At 35.1% G+C, this 20467-nt stretch overlaps 1 protein-coding gene across 1 annotated transcript; it reads right to left on the reverse strand.

The window, feature by feature from the left end:
• Window positions 1–2899: 2899 nt before the first annotated feature.
• LOC106881542 (26S proteasome non-ATPase regulatory subunit 13) lies at window positions 2900–19386 on the reverse strand. Its single transcript, XM_089341713.1, has 13 exons — window positions 19230–19386; window positions 17091–17169; window positions 15068–15102; window positions 14295–14350; window positions 13144–13187; window positions 11386–11472; window positions 10595–10766; window positions 9861–9940; window positions 8223–8348; window positions 7194–7256; window positions 6199–6279; window positions 4506–4622; window positions 2900–3069 (listed from the first exon to the last, which is right to left on the reverse strand). Exons 1-13 carry the CDS (start codon window positions 19328–19330, stop codon window positions 2974–2976), a joined length of 1137 nt encoding a protein of 378 aa, XP_089197839.1. The 5' UTR covers window positions 19331–19386; the 3' UTR covers window positions 2900–2973.
• Window positions 19387–20467: the final 1081 nt, after the last annotated feature.

Genomic DNA, 20467 nt, shown 5'->3' on the forward strand with positions numbered 1-20467 from the left:
TGTGATATGGAGAAGGGAATGGCTTATAATTAGAAGCAGTCGTACTTTACAGCAAAGTGGATAAGGTAATCAAACCTATTTTTATTGAGAGTCAAATTTGCAAACCAACGTTAAATATAGTTTTTATTGTCTTTATAATAAAGTCTTTTTGATACCATTCAACGTTTTGTAGTGACATGAAATCACAGCAAAGTTGTTCATTTTATTTTTGAGAGGAGTTCAACCAAGCCCACCCATTCAAAATACATTGTCACTGCCACAAGTTTTGATTAATCCTATCCTTCATGTTTAATGTACATTTCTAGCCTGTTAACCACATCTTACCTTCATTGGTAGTAAATCTTGTACTTCAATAACTTTACAGTTTTTGTCGGTTCTTCAAATAAAAACACAAAATAATATTTTTTTTTCAACACCTGTGCTATCATCAAGTGCAATAGAAAATTTTCTCAAGACCTTTCACAGTTGGAAGTTGTTTCCTGCTATGAAATGCTTACTAAGTCATTGACGTGGCTTGCAGCAGTACTTGCTGACAGGCTCATGTGTTAAAAAAGATTTCTTTTTCTCAGCGCAAAGGATTGTCAATCTATGATAAAAATGCCTTCAGTGAATGATCAGAATAATTTTCCAATGATTTCACTTAGTAAAACTATGAGGGGGTGAGGAAAAGTTCCTGGCTTTGAGTAAAAGAAAATACAGGATGATCAGTTAATTATGATTTTATTCAACATATTCCCCTCTCAGATTCACACACTTGTTGCAGTGGTTCTTTATTTTTCTAAGCCCTGTAAAAGAACTTGTCAGGTTGGGTCTCCAACAAGGACTTTCGTGATACCCTTAAAGCCAGGACTTTTCAGCATCCCATTGTTGCTCTTACAATCATTTCATTTGTTTTATACTTAAAAAAAAAAAAAAAAAATTTGTTGCTTTAACAGGGCCAACTTAAGTTGCTTAACTTTTACCTCTCATATTTTTCCATTGCAAATTTCATTGTGTGTAGTTTCCTAATATCCCCCAACATTATACTCTTTACGTACTGCAACCGTATGCAGTGATATTAACCCTTGTATTTTGTCACCTCTGTTACAAAATACAAATGTTCCCATCCTTAATTTTCCATTTACTTTGACAATGGCATTTATAATGATTACAGTAAAAATTATTAAAAGACTGTCATATGTATTTATAAAATGTAAAGTCAGATACATCAAGCTGTAGACTTGTTATCATAATGCACTCTTTTTGATATTCAAGTCAAACATTTTAGGAAAACTTATAATTAAATAACTTTAAAATTTTTTGAAAACTTTATTAGAAAAATGTATACTAATTACATATTATTCTTTCTACTATAGGCACAACACTTGAAACTTTTGGCGAGGAAGCCAGTTGATTGCATCAACTCCAGTGTTCAACTGGTATTTTATTTTGTCAACCCCAAAAGGATGAAATGAAGGGCAAAGTCAGCCTCGGCAATATTTGAACTCAGAACATAAAACCAGAGGAAAATGCTACTTAAGCATTTTGTCTGGCATGCTAACAATTCTGCCAGCTGACTGCCTCTATTAATCATTTAATAATATACATGAATATAATTCTGTAAGTTCTGTTTTTTCGTATTCAACTTATTAGGGTAAAAATTTGGAAAAACAATTTTTTTTTCAACATAACTCAGGCATGGTCCCACGAATTTTTCAAAGGGAGGGCACAAGATCAGAAGGGAATACAATTCCAGGAGAAAAGGGCATAATAACGTTATCTAAAAGGGCACACTTCTTTTCTTGAGGTGGGCACATGCCCCTGTAACTGAAGCAATTTTTTTGTTACTGACTCTAGACAGCTTGCTTACCAACTACATGGTTCCAGGTTCAGTCCCACTGTGTGGCACCTTGGGCAAGTGTCTTCTAATATAGCCTCGGGCCGACCAAAGCCTTGTGAGTGGATTTGGTAGACGGAAAGAAGCCCGTTGTATATATGTATATGTGTGTGTGTGTCTGTGTTTGTCCCCCCTAAAAGAGTATGATACCAGTAACAATTTGTGAACTTTCTGTGTATCTAAATATAGAATGGCCTTTTATACCTTTGGTGTGTGTGAAAAATTTAAACAGGTTCTGAATTCAGTTGCAATGACAATAGACCGTTACATTCAAACAACAGGATAAAATCTCTAAATGACTGTAGGTCACATAAAATTAGAGTGTAGCCTACGTGTTGGAGATCACTGTTCTATGTAATTGTTTGAACTCCTAAAAATAGCAGCCAAATCTCCTTCAAATTACATGTATGTTAAAAAAATGGAGGGACAAATTAGATAATTTAGTATGGAAAAATGAAATACAGGATGATTACTTCTGAAACATCTTTGAACATAGGTTTGCTTGTTCAACACAGAGGTAAATAAATGGGACAAATGTCTAGACATTAAAGTGGTTATTTAATAATGTCCAGTAATAACCATCACACAATTTTGACATGGAGAAACCAGTCATGTGCATGTCCACCGTGCTGTTGTTGTTGTTGGCACTCCGTCGCTTGCGACGTCGAGGGTTCCAATTGATCCGATCAATGGAACAGCCTGCTCGTGAAATTAACGTGCAAGTGGCTGAGCACTCCACAGACACGTGTACCCTTAACGTAGTTCTCGGAACCATGTGGTTGGTAAACAAGCTACCTACCACACAGCCTCTCCTAATATATGTGAATTTATATAGCAGATTCCTTAGTATATCATAGGTTTCTGCAGTCGATAGGTATATATATATATATATATATATTTTTTTTTACATTTTAATTATTTCTGTGGGAGGTTTTGGAACATAATAACACCTATGATAGTCGAGGGATTACTGTAATACTTTTCATCTCTGATACAAAGCAAAGAAAAAGCCGAAAGCAAGTATAATGTATAAATGAGATGTTTTTATTTCTATGAGTTCAATAATAGCAAGATAATGACAGAAGTAATAGGATGGCTCAGGTAAGGATGTCATGAGCTCGATCTTCCAAAAGTATTTCCATTTGGTTGACATCATCACTCCACTGACTCAGGCGTTTCTGCATGGTTGATATCTAACAAAAAGACAACTCATTAAAATTAGCAGCTAATTCAATTCACAACAGAAGTATCTCTACATCATCATCATTGTCGTCGTTTAACGTCCGCTTTCCATGCTAGCATGGGTTGGACGATTTGATTGAGGACTGGTGAAACCAGATGGCTACACCAGGCTCCAATCTGATTTGGCAGAGTTTCTACAGCTGGATGCCCTTCCTAACGCCAACCACTCAGAGAGTGTAGTGGGTGCTTTTACGTGTCACCCGCACGAAGGCCAGTCAGGCAGTACTGGCAACGGCCACGCTCAAAATGGTGTATTTTATGTGCCACCCGCACAAGAGCCAGTCCAGGGGCACTGGCAACGATCTCACTCGAAAATCCTAAAAGAAGCAAAGTCTCTCATCAACAATGATTAATTAATTATATGAACATGGGACATAATTAGCAGGAAGTTGGCAAATCGAAAGAATCAGCCCAACCATAGGATACATTGTAGTGACTGAATTTACTCCAGGTTGTCACAGGCAGCTGCAGAGGCAACAACCATCAGTAACCACCAAAATTCTGATAAAAACATACTGGATTTTGAGTTAGAATTTCTGTCTCTGCACAATTAGTAGATAATGGTTAACCCGATGCTGGATTCAACTGTCCTATGTTAGTCTCTGTTAACTCATCTATGCTGGGAACGGTTCAGGTTTGGCTGCCAATGACCTGACAAAAGATTGTGAAGTTAAGGTTTTGAGCTATCGATCAAATAATTCAAGAGTTTTGAAAATAGGTGTTGTGATGTGTACTAAGCAAAGATCCAGCAGAACCGAGACAAATGAAGAGAGTAGAAAATCATACTAAGTCTTCATTGTCTCATATCATTTGTGATTGACTAAATAGTTAATAGTAATGTACTAGGATGTGAAGGTGCATGGCTCAGTGGTTAGAGCATCAGGCTTACAATCATGAGGTTGTGAGTTTGATTCCTGGACAGGGCTGTGTGTTGTTCTTGAGCAAGACACTTTATTTCATGTTGATTCAGTTCACTCAGCTGTAGAAATGAGTTGCGACATCACTGATGCCAAGCTCTATTGGCCTTCTTGGATAACATCAGTGGCATGGAAAGAGGAAACTGGTATGCATGGACAACTGCTGAGCTTCCACAAATAACCTTGCCTGGACTTGTGCCTCAGAGGTGAACTTCTTAGGTGCAATCCCATGGACAACTGCTGAGCTTCCACAAATAACCTCGCCTGGACTTGTGCCTCAGAGGTGAACTTCTTAGGTGCAATCCCATGGCCATTCTTGACCAAAGTGAGTATTTACCCTTTTATTTAAGATCATTTCATTTACTTACAACTTTGCAGAACTACAATACCTGGGGTTCAATTAAACAGTAAAACTAAATAAATAAGATTTAAAGAGAAATAAAAATATCTCTTAGGAGGCTGATATTTACCTGAGTCAAATCCAACACCCTTGGTTGCACCCAGGTCATGTAAACTTTTTCATCCACTTGATCTATATGCCCACAAACTAACCCCAAACTCAGGGCCTTCATCACAAGAGGTTCAACCTAAAATGATAGAAGAAATTACATAATCTGTTTCAACATTTTAATGAAGGCAAACAAAAGAATCCAGCTCAAGTATTAACCACCCACTCCCTCGACAACCAGATTCACTTCCATTTTTTAAAGAAGGCTTTAACTCTTTAGCATTCAGATTATTATGTCAAATATATATTTATTCATGTTGTTGTTAATTCATCATGCATTATCTTGTAGCTTCAAGATTTTGTTGGTGTGATTGTTTTATTCTTAGAATTACATTATAGAGTAGGTGTGAAAAGTTGGATGTTGCTAGTTTGAATGCTAAAGGGTTAAATCTGAACATTAAAATGTAGAATACTGGATGCCAGGTAGGAAAAGATCTGTTGAAAATATGATAAAGGCACAGCATATAAAAACTACCGATAGACATATACAAAAACTACATATGTAAAAGTAGACAAGCTTCTTTGGCATCTTCTAAGTCATACATAAATCTAAAATTTATTTTGGATTTTAGTGAAAGTATAGTAACTCAAGGAGAACTGCTGACAACAGTTCTCACTCCATCCAAAAGACAGATTATATTAAACATGTGTAACAAGTATGATGTCACATAAGATAATTTGAATATGTGGAGAGAGAGAAAGAGAGAGAGATATGTGAAATGTGAGACAATGATTGTTGTTGTGACAGTGGAAGGTCACAGAGAGACCAAAACAGACAGGAAGAAGTGGTGAGATCAGATCTCAGGGAAGGGTTAATGCAGCACAGAGGTTAACAGTGATTTACTATACTGCACACTTATTCAACCAATAACAGCATCGAAAAAGAAATGATAACAATAATGAAGATGATGAGGATTGACTTACACAAAATGTTGGATTAGAAATATAATAATATAGGCTTTTCATGATTCTATCATCATCCTTTAATGTCCATTTTCCATGATGACATGAGTGGGACAGTTTGACCAGAGATGGCAAGCAGAAGAGCAGCACCAAGTTCCAGTCTGATTTGGCTTGATGTCATTCCCAATGGCAAGCACTTTTACAGAGTGTGCTGGATGCTTTTAATGTGGCACCAGCACAAATGCATTCCTGTGATACTGGCATGATTGCTTTTTACATGGCACCAGCACTGGTGCATCGGCTGGGTCTATAATAGTGGGAAATAGGAAAGAGGTAAATTCTGAATAGGCAGGACAGATGAATGGATACAGGTAATGTTATGGAGTTTGATCCTACTGTGCAGTATCTTGTGCAAATGTCTTCTATTACAGCCTTATGAGTAAAACAGGGTACAAAGGAACTGAGTGGAAGTCTAGGGACCATTCCCATTCTTGTTGGGTGGACTTTATCCAGTTTGGTTTAAAACCACCACCTGGGCCTTGGAAAAGTTTTGTGGAGTGGAGTCTGTTACAAGCATTCAACCCAAGTGTCCAGTCTGAGGACAACTTACTCCCTTTTTCCCCACTGGCCAAAGGAAGCCCTACAAAGGGTTGATGAGTGCAGCTCCATTTTCTATGGTTGTGTCATTGAAAAGGTTAAAATACAGCAAAAGGAAAATAAAGGTAGGTGAGACAAAGAAGAAACAGCCATACTTCATATAAAGGTATATCAGCTTCTCTGGCAATGTCAGCAAAAGAGAGTTGACGACTAGTTGCTGGTCTGCTGAAAGTCATCTGTAAAAGTCAAGAAATTAGTTAATTATTTGTGATTATGAACAGTCACAACAAGGGCTTCTAAATAGTTTTTGCAAACAGAACAATATGTGTAGGTAACTTATGCATAATCCTTCTCTTACAAACTAGGACTTATTAACCCTGTAAGTTGGCTGAAATAAAGAGTTTAAATGCCTTGTCTGATGATACATATTAGTCTCTGCAACAACAGCAACTTGAAAAGCAGGAAATCTTGTTGTGTTACTTATATTAAATTTATCATTCTTAATGGCCCTGGGGTATAATAGAAGATGCTTGTCCAACTATCTTGTTAATTTACCTTTCCAACCTTGGAAGGCTCCTTCAACATTAATTGACTGTTGTGAGACTAAATTTATATTGTATAAATAATGTGTGTGTGTGAGTGAGAGAGAGAGAGAGAGAGAGGATGCAAAATAAATTTCAGCTATGAGATACAAAAACAAATGAAGCTGCATCTGCAACAATTTATGCAGGACCAGTGAACCCAGATAACTAACATGGCTAAAAATATTCTTCGGAAGAAAATATTTTTAAAAAACCCCCCAAAAAACTCTAAATGAATTTTGCAAAATAATTAACTAGAAATACTGTAATGATATAAAACACTTGATGTATTTTGTTAATTTCTTTGTGCTACATATCAAGTTGGTTTAATAAGAAAATACATTTATTTTCAGCAGATAATTTTTTCATCAGTTTACAAAAAGATTAAAAGGATTGCAAAGAACTTTTCTTCACAGAAATAAACAGACAACATTATCCAAATTCAGAGAAAAGTTAGGAAAACCCCAAAATGTTACAATGAAGATCATCTAAACGTTATGATTGTACAAGTATCATCATGGACATAGAAGAGAATTTTGAAATAAAGAACTGACAGAAATGATAGTTACCTCCATGAGACAAAGCAGACGGATCTTTTGTTTAAGAGCAACTTCTTCCGCCACAAGTTCTGGCTGAAAAAATCAAGTAAGTTAATATAGAACATTTGGTGAAATATGAAGATGCTAGACAAGGTAGCAAATATTGATTTAAAATCTTGGCACAAGGCCAGCAAGTTCAAAGGAAGGGACTAGTCAATTACATTAACTCCAGTACTCAACTGGAACTTATTTTATCAACCCCCAAAGGGATGATAGGCAAAGTTGACCGTGTCAGAATTTGAACTCAGAACGTAAAGACAGATGGAATGCTGCTAAGCATTTTGCCCTGCATGCTAACAGTTCTGCCAGTTTGTTGCCTTACAAAGACACCAATTTTAAAAGAAAAGAAAGGCATTTCTAAACAAAGAAAGCTACACTTCAAAGTGAAACCATCCAGCCATAGAAATCAGGCTGGGGTCTGGTGCAGCCTCTCAGCTTACTAGCCCTGGTCAAACCGTCCGACTCATGCCAGTATGGACAACGGTTGTTAAATGATGATGATGATGATGATATTAAAAAAGAATCTGAATCTTAATAAACAGAAAAAATCTAACTATTCTCAAATATATCAGCCTTGTTTTTTTTCCCTAGCATAAAAATGGTGTGCTGAGATTGACCTGGTCATCTTAGAGGGGTTAAAATCCATTAGGTAGACTTCTATAACCCTTATAACATACAAACTGACCATATCAGGCCCAAATATTCCACATGTTTTATGTTCAAACTGGCCCAGCTACTGTTCCTCACGTCTACCCTACAATATCATTCTAAAAACAAACCATCACATCACTGAAATTGCATAGCTACAGGATAATAAATGATCGAATTCAAAACAGTGTGAATAAATAAGCATAACATTTGAAAGAGTGATCTGAATGCTAAAGGGTAAATGAGATTCATTCACAAGCTGACTTTCATTATACTTTAGACACTGTTAGGTTTACTGAAAGACAAAGTCATTGAAATGAAGGCATCACATGAAAAGAAAAATCTACTTACCACTGCAGCCCAATGTGTCTTTAGGCTATCAAATTTAGCAAGGTTGCCACTATTAAAAGCGTATAACAGTTGTACTAGCCATTCTCTATTGGTACCAGTGAGGCTGTTTACAATGGGGTGAGCCAACTAGGAGAAAAATAAAAATAAAGAGAATTTTTCATGGATCTAAGGCAGAAGACAAACAGAAAAATATAACTTTGTAATAGTGATCGAAGAGGAGAAGAAAGGAGATTCTGTGACCTTCATAGATTTACCAAAGACATTATCTTCTTTGGGAGAGAAAATGTCTCTAATTTCATTGCAGACTGGGTTGGCTTGAAGTTTGGCTTTATTCAAAATTATTTGCCAAAATGAAATAACAGAGTCTGAGAAAATCTAAAATCATTTCTGTTGCCAGAGGATTCAGAATATCAAGGCTTGTTGCAGTCAAGACACTTCTGATGATGTAGCAGTTGCTGCTGCTACTACTACTACTACTACTACCACCACTGTGAAAACAATTGTTGACTATTACTCAAATTTCCATCAGTTTTTAGGTTCCTTATTATTATTATTATGGCCTAGTAGTTAGGGTGTTGCACTCAAGATTGCAAGATTGTGGTTTCAATACCTAGACTGGGTGGTGCATTGTGTTTTTGAGCAAAACACTTCATTTCAGGTTGCTCTGTCATCACTTCAACACCTGATGTGTGGTACACAATGCACCTATTCAGGCAACGTCGATTTGATGGGAAGAGGGAGCTAATGAGAGGCACATACGTTTGATCAATGTAAACAAATCATTTGTGTAGATCATTTGGCAAAAGCTGAACATTCATACATTGTCTTCAATAGGAGAGTCCATCATCATCATTTAACCTCTGCTTTCCATGCTGGCATGGGTTGGACGGTTTGACTGAGGACATCATTATTATTATTACTGCAAGAAACTGACAGAATCATTAGCCCACTGGGCAAACTGCTTAACAGCTTTTCTTCTGGCTTTACGTTCTGAATTCAAATTCCACCAAGGTCAACTTTGCCTTTCATCCTTTCAGAGTTAATAAATTAAGTACCAGTCAAATACTGGGGTTGATGCAATTGATTAACACCACCTCACACCAAAATTCTGGGTCTTGTGTCGAGGGTAGAAAGTATTATTTTCTCCACTTGAAGATATTTTATTCTTTCTTGTACCTCTCTCTCACTGGCTAACCATGTACCTCCTCTATAGCAAGACATCTGTTTCTGCCCCTCTGTCTCTTTGTCACCCTCTAACCTTCCATCCCCTGACACACTCATAATTCCTTGTTTTGCAAGTTACTTGGTAGCTCTGCCAGTACTGGTGCCATGTAGAAAGCATCCAGTCCAAACTGTAAAGTGGTTGGCATTTCTAAGGGCATCTAGCTGTAAAAATCATGCCAAAATTAACCTTACCTGTGCTAGTGCCACATAAAAATCACTGAGTCCACTTTGCAGAGTGGTTGGCATTAGGAAGGGCATCAAGTTGTAAAAACTCTGCTGAAACAGACACAGTAGCCTAGGGTAGTTTTTCTACCTGGCCAGCTCCTGTCAACTGTCCTACCCAATAATGCAAGGACGATGGATGTTAAGCAATGATGATGATGATGATGAAAGGTAGGGGGAAAATTAACTTACCAATTCTCCAAAATTATAAACACCATCTCCAAGGAGGGCAGAAATACCCAGCTGGTATGCCCTTTGTTGCTTTTCATCAACTGAAATGTGAAATCATTCATAATTAGTCTAAACATGACATCACACACAAATGTGTCAACTTTGGAATAGATTTACCTTGGAATTTTAAGGTTTTTCCATTCCAAGGGTTGATTTTGTATGCATTATAGAACGTTGGAGCAGAATTTGAGATATCAAAAATGAAGAGAACCATTACACAGTTCAAACCTTTTTGAGATTTTTAATTGATCCTTTTGCAAAAAAAAAAAAAGTCTTGTACCTCATCAAAAAATATAATTAATTACTGAAAGTTAAATAATCAAATATAGAAATCCCTGCTGCCAGAAGAATCATAAGTTGAGAAGTGTCAACAGTTAGAATATCTTGAATGATTTTGGACTGGACCAAACTACAGCTGCGCCATGGAAATAACAAAATAAATGAAGGCAATAAGGAACTTCTATATGGATGCTAAACCCGCTAGAAATAGCAGCCAAATATTTCTCAAATCACATCCTAATGTTTTATTAGAGTTACAGTGAACAATGTCCTGGGAGTCATAATTGCAGATGGTATGGTCGTGGTTGGAATGGCCTTTGATCATAGTTCTACATGCTCTATCAGTGTTGACCGGGAGTTAAACAGTAACAACAGAAATAAAATTACTTAAAAATTTCATTAACAAGAATACTAACCAGGAATATCTTCCATGTCAATGCAGCCCAAAAAGCGTAAAGCATCTTTGTAATATGGCGCATGGCTGTGAATCATGTGCAAATAAGAGCTTGATAAGTTATAGAAACGTCCATGGACTGAGGTAACTCCATCTAATCCTTCTAGCAGTTCTCGAGCTTCTTCTATGATTTTCTGAGGAAGAACAAAGAGGACAGCAAGATCAAAACCGAGAATAAAACATCAAAATTTCAGAAATTTAATCCATCCAAAAATAGAATAACAAATAAAAGAAGACATGGGACGAAGTATTAAAGGTTGATCTCAAAACACTGAGCCTTATGAGGGAAATGACAGAGGACTAAGATATGTGGTACACTGTTGTACTCAAGAAGACCTACCTACCACAATAGAATTGAGATCCTGAAAGTAAGGTGCCATGTAAAAGGCATTGGTGTAGGTGCTGGTACCATGTAAAAAGCACTGGTGATGGTCCCATATAAAAGGCACCCAGTAGACTCTGTAAAGTGGTTGGTGTTAGGAAGGGCATCTAGCCATAGAAACCAAGCCAAAACAGACAATGGAACATGGTGCCAGTTCCTGTCAAGCCCTCCAACCCATGTCAACATGAAAAACAGACATTAAATGTTAATGATGATGAAGTTGCTCTAGTTTTTAAAAACATATAGAATTATACATGGTAGAGTGATAACTGAATTCAGACAATAACAGGGAAAATAGTTGCAACGCGAAATTTTAAAATGTGATGTTAAACTATTCAACAAAAAAAAAAAATCTCTTATCATAAACTCACCTTTGTATCTTCAAGTTTATCACTTTTTAATTTTAAAGTGGCAATGGTGGTTAGCACTAAGATTTTTGCTTCTTCATTACTTTTAATCTGAATGAGAAGGAAGGAGTGTAATGTGAAAAATCAGGGTTAACACTAAAATATGCACAGACACACACAGACCTACACATACACTTCTCAGCAACTTGGTTGCAGACATCTCAACATCCTTCGCAAACTAAGAAAGGGTGATGAGCCAGTAACAGACCCTCTGTGTGATCATTAGACCTGTTAGAAATAACAATGAAATCTCTCTCAAAACACACCTTCCCATCTTTACTAAACAACATACTTCTGAGTGAAATAATCTCTCAATGTCATTTAGCAGCTGACTACAAATATTGAGGTGGGTGAGTTTTGTCAGAAAAAAGCTAGAAAGGGAAACAATCTAAAATAATTCAGTAAGTTTTTTTTTTTTTTAAATCCCTTTTTTCCTTATTATGGATGAAAGGTTTGAATACATTCTTGGAGCAGGTGGTTTACAACTGTGAGAGATCCTATATTCTTGCTAGATATATTAAAGAAAAAATACCAGTCGGGTATTAGAAATAACCTTTGACTTCATGGTCTATTATTAATAAGAAACCTAACAATTACTCAGTCACACACAATAGAAACAGTTTGAAAACTTCATTGTCAGATTTAACAAATTTAAAATTTAAAAAGGACATTACTGTTAGAAAATTAAGCCAAATCTTAATTCATATTATAGCATTATAGCTTAAATTCTATTTGAGCTTTAGACTCTTTCTATTTCAACCAATTTCTGATGACATTTCCCTAACCAATGTCTACATATCTATAAGTACTATCTGAGCAAGACATAAAAAGCTAATGGATCTAGTTCAAAACGGGGGCACCAGTATTTTCTTAACGAAACACTTTGAAACTTGGGACACTGGTAGAATGTGTCATATAAAACATCTTTTTCTCTTAGTTTTCTTAACAAAAAAACGTACATTGCAAGTTATTCCATGTTAAAGTTGTTGTATTTCTGTAATTTCAACCAATGACTGACGTCCATTCAGTCGAATATAGTAAGTGCTGACTACGTAAGCAAACGATTCTGGCGGTAATAAAATTATTATTTCCTTGTCAAAAAATGGCTGAAGCATATTGGCAGTAGGGTTAGGGTTAGGGAGTAGCTAATAAACTTTTCATAAAGTTCAGGCAGATGTTAACGAAATAAACACGCGTGAAAGAAAATGAAAAAAAGCAAATGTTGTACACATACAGTTCAGGCAGATGTTAACGAAATTATAAATGGAGATTAAATACGCTTTACACCGCTTAAACTGCCAAAGGAGTAAGTGTAAACAGCTGAATACTTGTCAGTGATTGGTTGAAATTATCGAAAAAAGACAATTTTTTACATGAAATAACTCCGAATACAAAATTTTTTTTCTGTTCTACAACACAAAATAGATAAGTATACAAAGTTTGAAAGTCTTTCGGTACCAAAAACACTACATAAAACATAAATGAAAACTGGTGCCCCCGTTTTGAACTAGATCCAAGCTAATTTCTAAAATTTAGTTGTTGGCTCACACACACTAAAACTGTCTCTCAGTTTCCTTTGTTCATATCCCAAAGATTATTGGAAGCATTAATTATTGAACTTCTGATTTCTCACTTCCAGTGTTTTATTACCATATTACATCATATTTACAAAATAAACATTAGCAAACTCACTCATTAAAAACAACAAAAATAAAAAAATACCTTTTCTTTAATCTTCTCAAGGAATTCAACAGCTTGGTTTGCATCTACAATAAAGAAGAGAGAAGACATTGATAAATGCTAGTTTAACCCTTCAAGTGATTAAGCTTTAAATAATCCTTTCTACTACAGGCATAAGGCCTGAAACTTTAGGGGAGGGGGCTAGTCAATTACATTGACCCCAGTGCATAACTGGTACTTATCAACTCTGAAAGGATGAAAGGCAAAGTTGACCTCAGGGGAATTTTAAGTCAGGACACAAAGATGGACGAAATACTGTTAAGCATTTTTCCCCGGTGTGCTAACGATTCTGCCAGCTCTCCGCCTTATTAACTTTTAAATTTACATCTATGCATACTATGAGACATCAGAGAAGGTATGTTTACAATTGAATGCTTGTCCTACTATTTCACTTTTAACCCTTCAGCATTCAGATATCTCCTGTCAAATGTAGTGCTAATTCATTAATATTGTTTTGAATTAATCATAAATTATCTCATAGCTTTGAAATTTCGATGTTTTTATATATATTTTAGAATGACATTATAAAGTATGTGTAAGAGGCCAAATCCAGCTGGTTTGAACATATAACAGGTAGAATATTTTGACCAGATGTGGGTGGTTTAAATGCTAAAGGGTTAAGGAAATATCTAATCTGATATCTAATTTGAACCAGAACAAACTGAGGTAAACAGAGAAACGGGTTATATTAAGAAAACACAAAACAAGGTATAGAGCAAAGTTTAAGAATCTTCATCCATTACTTTATGTGTTTTTCAATGTTGTCATGGGTTGGATGGATTTCACTTCTTGTTCCAATCTATTATCTGATACACCAACAGAGAAAAAAAGTTAACTCTGTTACTGTTAATGTAATATTTTTCTGTGAATTCAATTCTTTTTTAACTGGTGCCATTTCTATTACAAACCATTTCACAGTATGGATTCCACAATTTAATGTTCTACTTGCCCAAAAATCATAATCTCTTAGCCACTAATTAATATTTGAATGGTTGCTTACAATGTTTGAATTAGAAATACCTATTAAAAAAGGGAAAAAATCATAAAAGATGTTAGAACCTATATCTAAAAGGTATAAAACCTGCATCCTATGTTGGTATGGTTGTTGGAGGAAACAGAAACCATTGACTTACCACTTATCTGTTTTACCACCTGGATTACGAGCTCAACCAAAGCCAGAGAATTGATCCTAGAAAAACAACATTGAACACAGGAATATATCAAATTGTGTCAAAACGTGTGAGAAATACGGGACAAAACAAGAAAATTTGCAGCTAAGATAAACAAGGATGATATATAGGTGAGACAACTATAACAGGAGATAGGTAAAGTGATGGCATGTAAGTGGCAGATGAAGAAGACAGAAACAGAGACACAGAATGGGACAATTGGATAGTGAAGTATGATAAGAGAGACAGTTAAAAACCTATCAGTTACATATGGTGATAGAACTGTATAGAGATAGTATCAAACACTTGATCAAATTTTATGTGTTTGTCCTTCCTCTTGTATATCAGATAATGTTATCTAAAGTCAGTAGAAGGTGATTTGAGGGAGATTTGGCAGCAATTTCTAACAAGGTGGTTGATCAAATAGAACTGCCCTCAATGGCTTACATGCTTAACAATCCTCTCCCCGTCACCAAAAAACTGCCTTATGTCATTGTTCTTTGAATACTGTTAGAGATTTCAATCTCCAAGAAGACATTCATCTTCATCATCACTTAACATCCGTTTTTCATGCTGGCATGGGTTGGACAGTTTGACAGGATCCGGTGAGCTGTGTCCACAGCAACCAGATTTAATAGAACTTTGCTGAAGCCTAATGAAGACATCACAGCATCAGCTGCTTATGAAATAAATAAAAAAATTGACAAAAACAAAAAAAAAACCCCCAAAAAACTCACCTATGCTCAAAATCTGATATAAAGTTTTCATATAACTGCAATAGAAAATCAAATATCATTTATAACACTGAATATTAAACATGTAACATAACTGAGGTGTGGGTGTATATAACAGATATAAGTGAGGTGTGGATATATATGACAGATTTAATTAGTGTGGGTCTATATAACAGAGGTGTGAGTGTGTATAAAAGATATAACTGAGTAGTGGGTGTATATAGATATAACTGAGGTGTGGGTGTATATAAAAGATATAACTGAGGTGTGGGTGTATATAACAGATATAAGTGAGGTGTGGATATATATGACAGATTTAATTAGTGTGGGTCTATATAACAGAGGTGTGAGTGTGTATAAAAGATATAACTGAGTAGTGGGTGTATATAGATATAACTGAGGTGTGGGTGTATATAAAAAATATAACTGAGGTGTGGGTGTATATAACAGATATAAGTGAGGTGTGGATATATATGACAGATTTAATTAGTGTGGGTCTATATAACAGAGGTGTGAGTGTGTATAAAAGATATAACTGAGTAGTGGGTGTATATAGATATAACTGAGGTGTGGGGGTATATAAAAGATATAACTGAGGAGTGGGTGTATATAACAGATATAACTGAAGTGTGGGTATATATAACAGATAACTGAGGAGTGGATATTAATTTAATCAGTGTATGTCTATGTAACAGAGGTGTGGGTGTATATAACACCTATATTTTCTGCATTAGTCACAGGTTTACCAATGCCTTGTGGGTGGAAATTGGTAAATGGAAATCATATAGAAACTTGTAATGTATAAGTATGTGCTTAGATTGGGAATAGTTTCTCTTTCAAACATGTCTTAAAGACATATTTGGCTTTGATGTTTGTTTTTATTAATGATTTGACATATCTCTTTAATGGTCCTTTAGGTTTAGTTTTGCAATATGTTCCTAAATCCATTAATGTTTCAAAATTGTTTCAGTTCAATCCTCAAAATGAAATGATGCTGGAATGGAGTGTTTTCAAAAACTTTGTATTGGATCACCAGACGGTAATAAGTAGGTATTGCTTTCTTTTAATTTTTTAGCAACAAATTAAAAAAATTATTCAACTGTTAAAATATAGCAATTCTCATAATAAAGTACATGAAGTAGTTGTCATATATGTACAATTGTTAAGCTTTCCACCAGCTCAACTATGGAACAAAACTGAAGATATAATGAAAATGGTTAACCATAATAACTACAAGATTTAACTGAAATATAGTTCTTAAATTTGATATTAGAAAGAAAAATATATAACAAACATTCCCAGGATCCTCTTATCCAATGTAACATGTGGAAACAGGTCATTCTACAATGATCTTCTTGTGAGGATGGAGTTGAGATAACTTTGGCACATTAATGGAATGTTCTTCCAAAAATTCTTTTAAGAGCAAGAATAGAAATAATTTATTAAACAGACTAGGTGCAGGCATGGCTGTGTGGTAAAAAGCTTGCTTCCCAACCACATGGCTCTGGGTTCAGTCCCACTGCGTGACACCATGGGCAGGTGTCTTCAGCTATAGCTTCAGGCCAACCAAAGAAGTTCATTGTATGTACATGTGTGTGTGAGTGTGCGTGTGCATTTGCTTTGCATCACTGCTTGACGACAGCCTGTGTTGTTGTGTATACATCTCCATAAGTTAGCAGTTCAGCAAAAGAGACTGACAGAATATATATATATATATATATATATATATATAAAATGTAGTGGAGTCAATTCATTTGCTTAAAAATTCTTCAAGGCAGTGCCCCAGCATGGCCAGTCTAATGACTGAAGTAAAAGATAAAAGACAAAATGATCATCTATACCAAGTCCATAACTTGTAGGGGAGTTGATGTAATTTTCCATAATTAGCTTATTTGAGGAGAAATCATTCAATAATATTACTTCCATATGGAAAAGCACATGAAGCCATACAACTTATAATATTTAATCTGTACAACAGGTAGAATCAAAAAGTGTTATATATATTAATACAAATAAAGTTTCTTACTTTGATTAAACCATCTCCAGTGCTAAATATAGGGTCTTTTACAAAGTCCTGCAGCTTCAAAGTGAGTTGATGCCATAATCTGAAAAAAACCCCCATATGTTATTATTTAATATAAACAGACATTTATATATAAATATGTATTGATATAGAAGCATTGAATATCAAATTTATCCTCCTTACATGGTATAATGTCAGTCTTAGAAGAATATGGTTGACTGAACTGGAAACATTTTTTTGTTACTGTAACTTATTGATGACAGAAGGATTAGAGGTAACTGATTCTACCAGGATTCAAACACAAAACAGTGAGACACCGAATTAATCTCTGATGTTATTCCACTTGTCAAGATGTGTTTGAGTGTTATGCTTTCACCAACCTTAACTACTTGCTTTACAGTAGTAACCTACAAGGTAATTAATTACAATACTTCCATTGAAAACATGACTTGTAATAGAGGAAGAGAGGTAACAAGAATTCTCATTTCATATCACCTTCATCCGATAGCAAGTTGTTGTGAGCGTTGTTGGTGGATGTTGTTTGTTAACCAAACAAAACCTATGATTAAAAGCCTTTCAGTCACAATCGCCTCATTATCTACCAAGGCACAATGCACCTTAAGAGGACATTATCCAACGTCTCCTCCTTTTCTCAATGTGTGTGATATGAGGGAAGGTTTGGCTTCTGTTTCTAGTGGGCTGAACCACCACGTAGACATTCCCTTGTAATCTAATTTGAAGATTTTGTGAAAAGAGTGAAAGAGAACCAGTTTACCTACTCTTGCAGACTAGCACACATTTCGAAGTCAAATTTTGCAAGAGAGCTAACAAACTGCCAATATAGACAGCAAATCACAAAGAAACTATATTACACTGATGAATCTTCGAAGAAAAAGTAAAACGTGTTCTTGTACTGGTTTCAATCATTAGACTGTGGTTAGGTTGGGGCACTGACTTCAGTGGATCTTAGCCATCTTATCAATCAATTATTTTTTTTTTCAGCCTGATGTTTATTTTATTTAATGGTTATTTTGTACACCTTTTTTTTGGGGGGGGGGGGTAAAGGGATGTAAATAAACTGTAGCGTTGGCAGACGATCCCTGTTCACACCGGTATTCACAGATCGTGATGGAAAAATATTAGTCATATACTAGTGTTATTTTCAGGTTCTGAAAATACTTTGGATGTTTAATGCTGTAACTAATTATCACGCAGACGGCATCCGATGTAAATTTAATCAGTACTTAGCAGCGACAACAGTAAACAAAAGCAGCATTAGACCAAAGTCTACAACCAGGTTTCAATTCTCATTAAACCCATTTCACGCCAATTTTAAGGCGTGGAACCATTTAAAAATACATTTATATACATTTCACAAATACCTGGTAACTAGAAACTTTTCCTTAGTTTAGAGAAAATAATTGTTTTACATTTCAAAGAAAGGGAAATTGTAGATATTTAAAAAGTTCTGCGGCTTGAGTGTGATGTCAACTAGCATTTTATTTTCTTCTTATAAATACACTACTCATCTGCTTTGTTTTAAAATGTAAACATCAATTTATTAGGGTAATAAAAATAAAAATGTAATTTAATATTTATTTTATTTTGCTCGAAGAAAGCTTTTGATGAGTGGCGCTCACGTCTGGGTCTAAATTTTATTTATTATAAGAATAAAATTAATGTTGCTGTAGTTATTAATAATACCACTGATGCTCCTGAGAAAAGCTAGGATGTCCTAATTTCTTAATAGAATAAGCTTTTTACTTCTTGATATCAGTTCTACTACCAGGTAAACGAAAGATTTACAATTATAGAGGCCGAAAGTAAAACAAACCAACATCTTTTATTCCTTAATTGTTACTTCTCCCCTTTTATTCCGGCTCAGATCAAGTACATAGTAATAATTATTACACATACTAAAAAGTACTGAAACAGTTAAACTGAGATATAAGTAGTTTCACAAAATGAAATCTAATAAAACGAATAGCAATCTTAATTATCTATTCAGTGGAAACATTGGAAATAAAACCAATAAAGAAGAGAAAATCCAGAAATTTGTCGAGTCATAAGGGAAACAAAGCGTGATGGGCTGTAAAGAAGAAAGAATAGTTTAAATGAAAGGAAAAGCTAGAAAATATATACTTCTTGTTGTAAAGTTCCTCTAGTTCGGTCCATTTATGTGTTATCTGTCCAGAACTATTTTTTTGCTGATCGTCCAAATAAGCTGCAATATCTTTCGGCATCGCGAACAATTTTGACACAATCTCAACTTAACGCTGTCTCTTTGCACCGTATGTGTACACTACTAACAGGAGAGTTACTTCATAAGGGAAGTCACTCACTGCCACAACACGTGCTCTAAAGTTTCATGAATTGGTGTTATCGAACGATTTATGGTATGTCCGTGTGTATGAAATATATATATATATATATATATATTTATTTGTTTATTTATATAAGGGCATTACTATACAAAAATGCCTCACGCTATGAGGGACTCTAAGGTCAGACTACCATAATAAACACATTTTTACTGGTTTATTATGGGAGTCTGACCTTAGAGTCCCTCATAGCGTGAGGCATTCTTGTATAGTAATGCCCTTATACAAATAAATATATTTTGGGGAATAAATGATGGATTTTTTCCCTTATGAGGTTTTTTTCACGCTAGCTACTTGATAAATTCTTGTAAAAGAATTCATCCTATTGTTGAATTTATATATATATATATTTGATATATATGTATTTATTTTCTCTTAGTTAACAATTAACTCCGACAAAACAAATTGGCTAATAGATATCAGGGTAGCAAAGATCACAAAATGACTGTGGTGTAACTCCCTGTTAATTTGGGGTATTTGAGTAAATATGAAATTTAATAAATGGAGTATTACGCATATGTTAACATGCGTAATATATATATATATATATATATACGTATAGCGATGCAAACAGGAAAAATAGAACACAAAATATGAATATCTATATTTTTATTGATATTTAATAGAAGCAACGTATATATGTACATATATACGAAGGGATGTCGAAAAGTTCCTGGCTGTAAGGGTGTCGCGAAAGGCCTGGTTGGGAGGCCCAAACTTCCGAATTCTTTTACATGGCTTAGAAAAACTGAAGGACCGCTACAATAAATGTGTGAATATGAGAGGTGAATATGTTAAAGAAAATCATGATTACCCAAAGACAAGAACTGTTCAAAAACCCTCTCGTGTGTGTCTATATATATACGCTCGCGCAAAAAGCTGACAGTCACTTCGAAGTTTCGGTAGGTAATCTGACGAAGTCTACTAAACCAAAATTTGGAAATAACAGTCAATTTTTCCTGTCTAAACAAAGTATGACATTGGGCAAGTGTCTTCTAC

This window comes from Octopus bimaculoides, chromosome 25, assembly GCF_046866305.1.
Source record: "Octopus bimaculoides isolate indiv1 chromosome 25, ASM4686630v1, whole genome shotgun sequence".
NCBI lineage: Eukaryota > Metazoa > Mollusca > Cephalopoda > Octopoda > Octopodidae > Octopus > Octopus bimaculoides.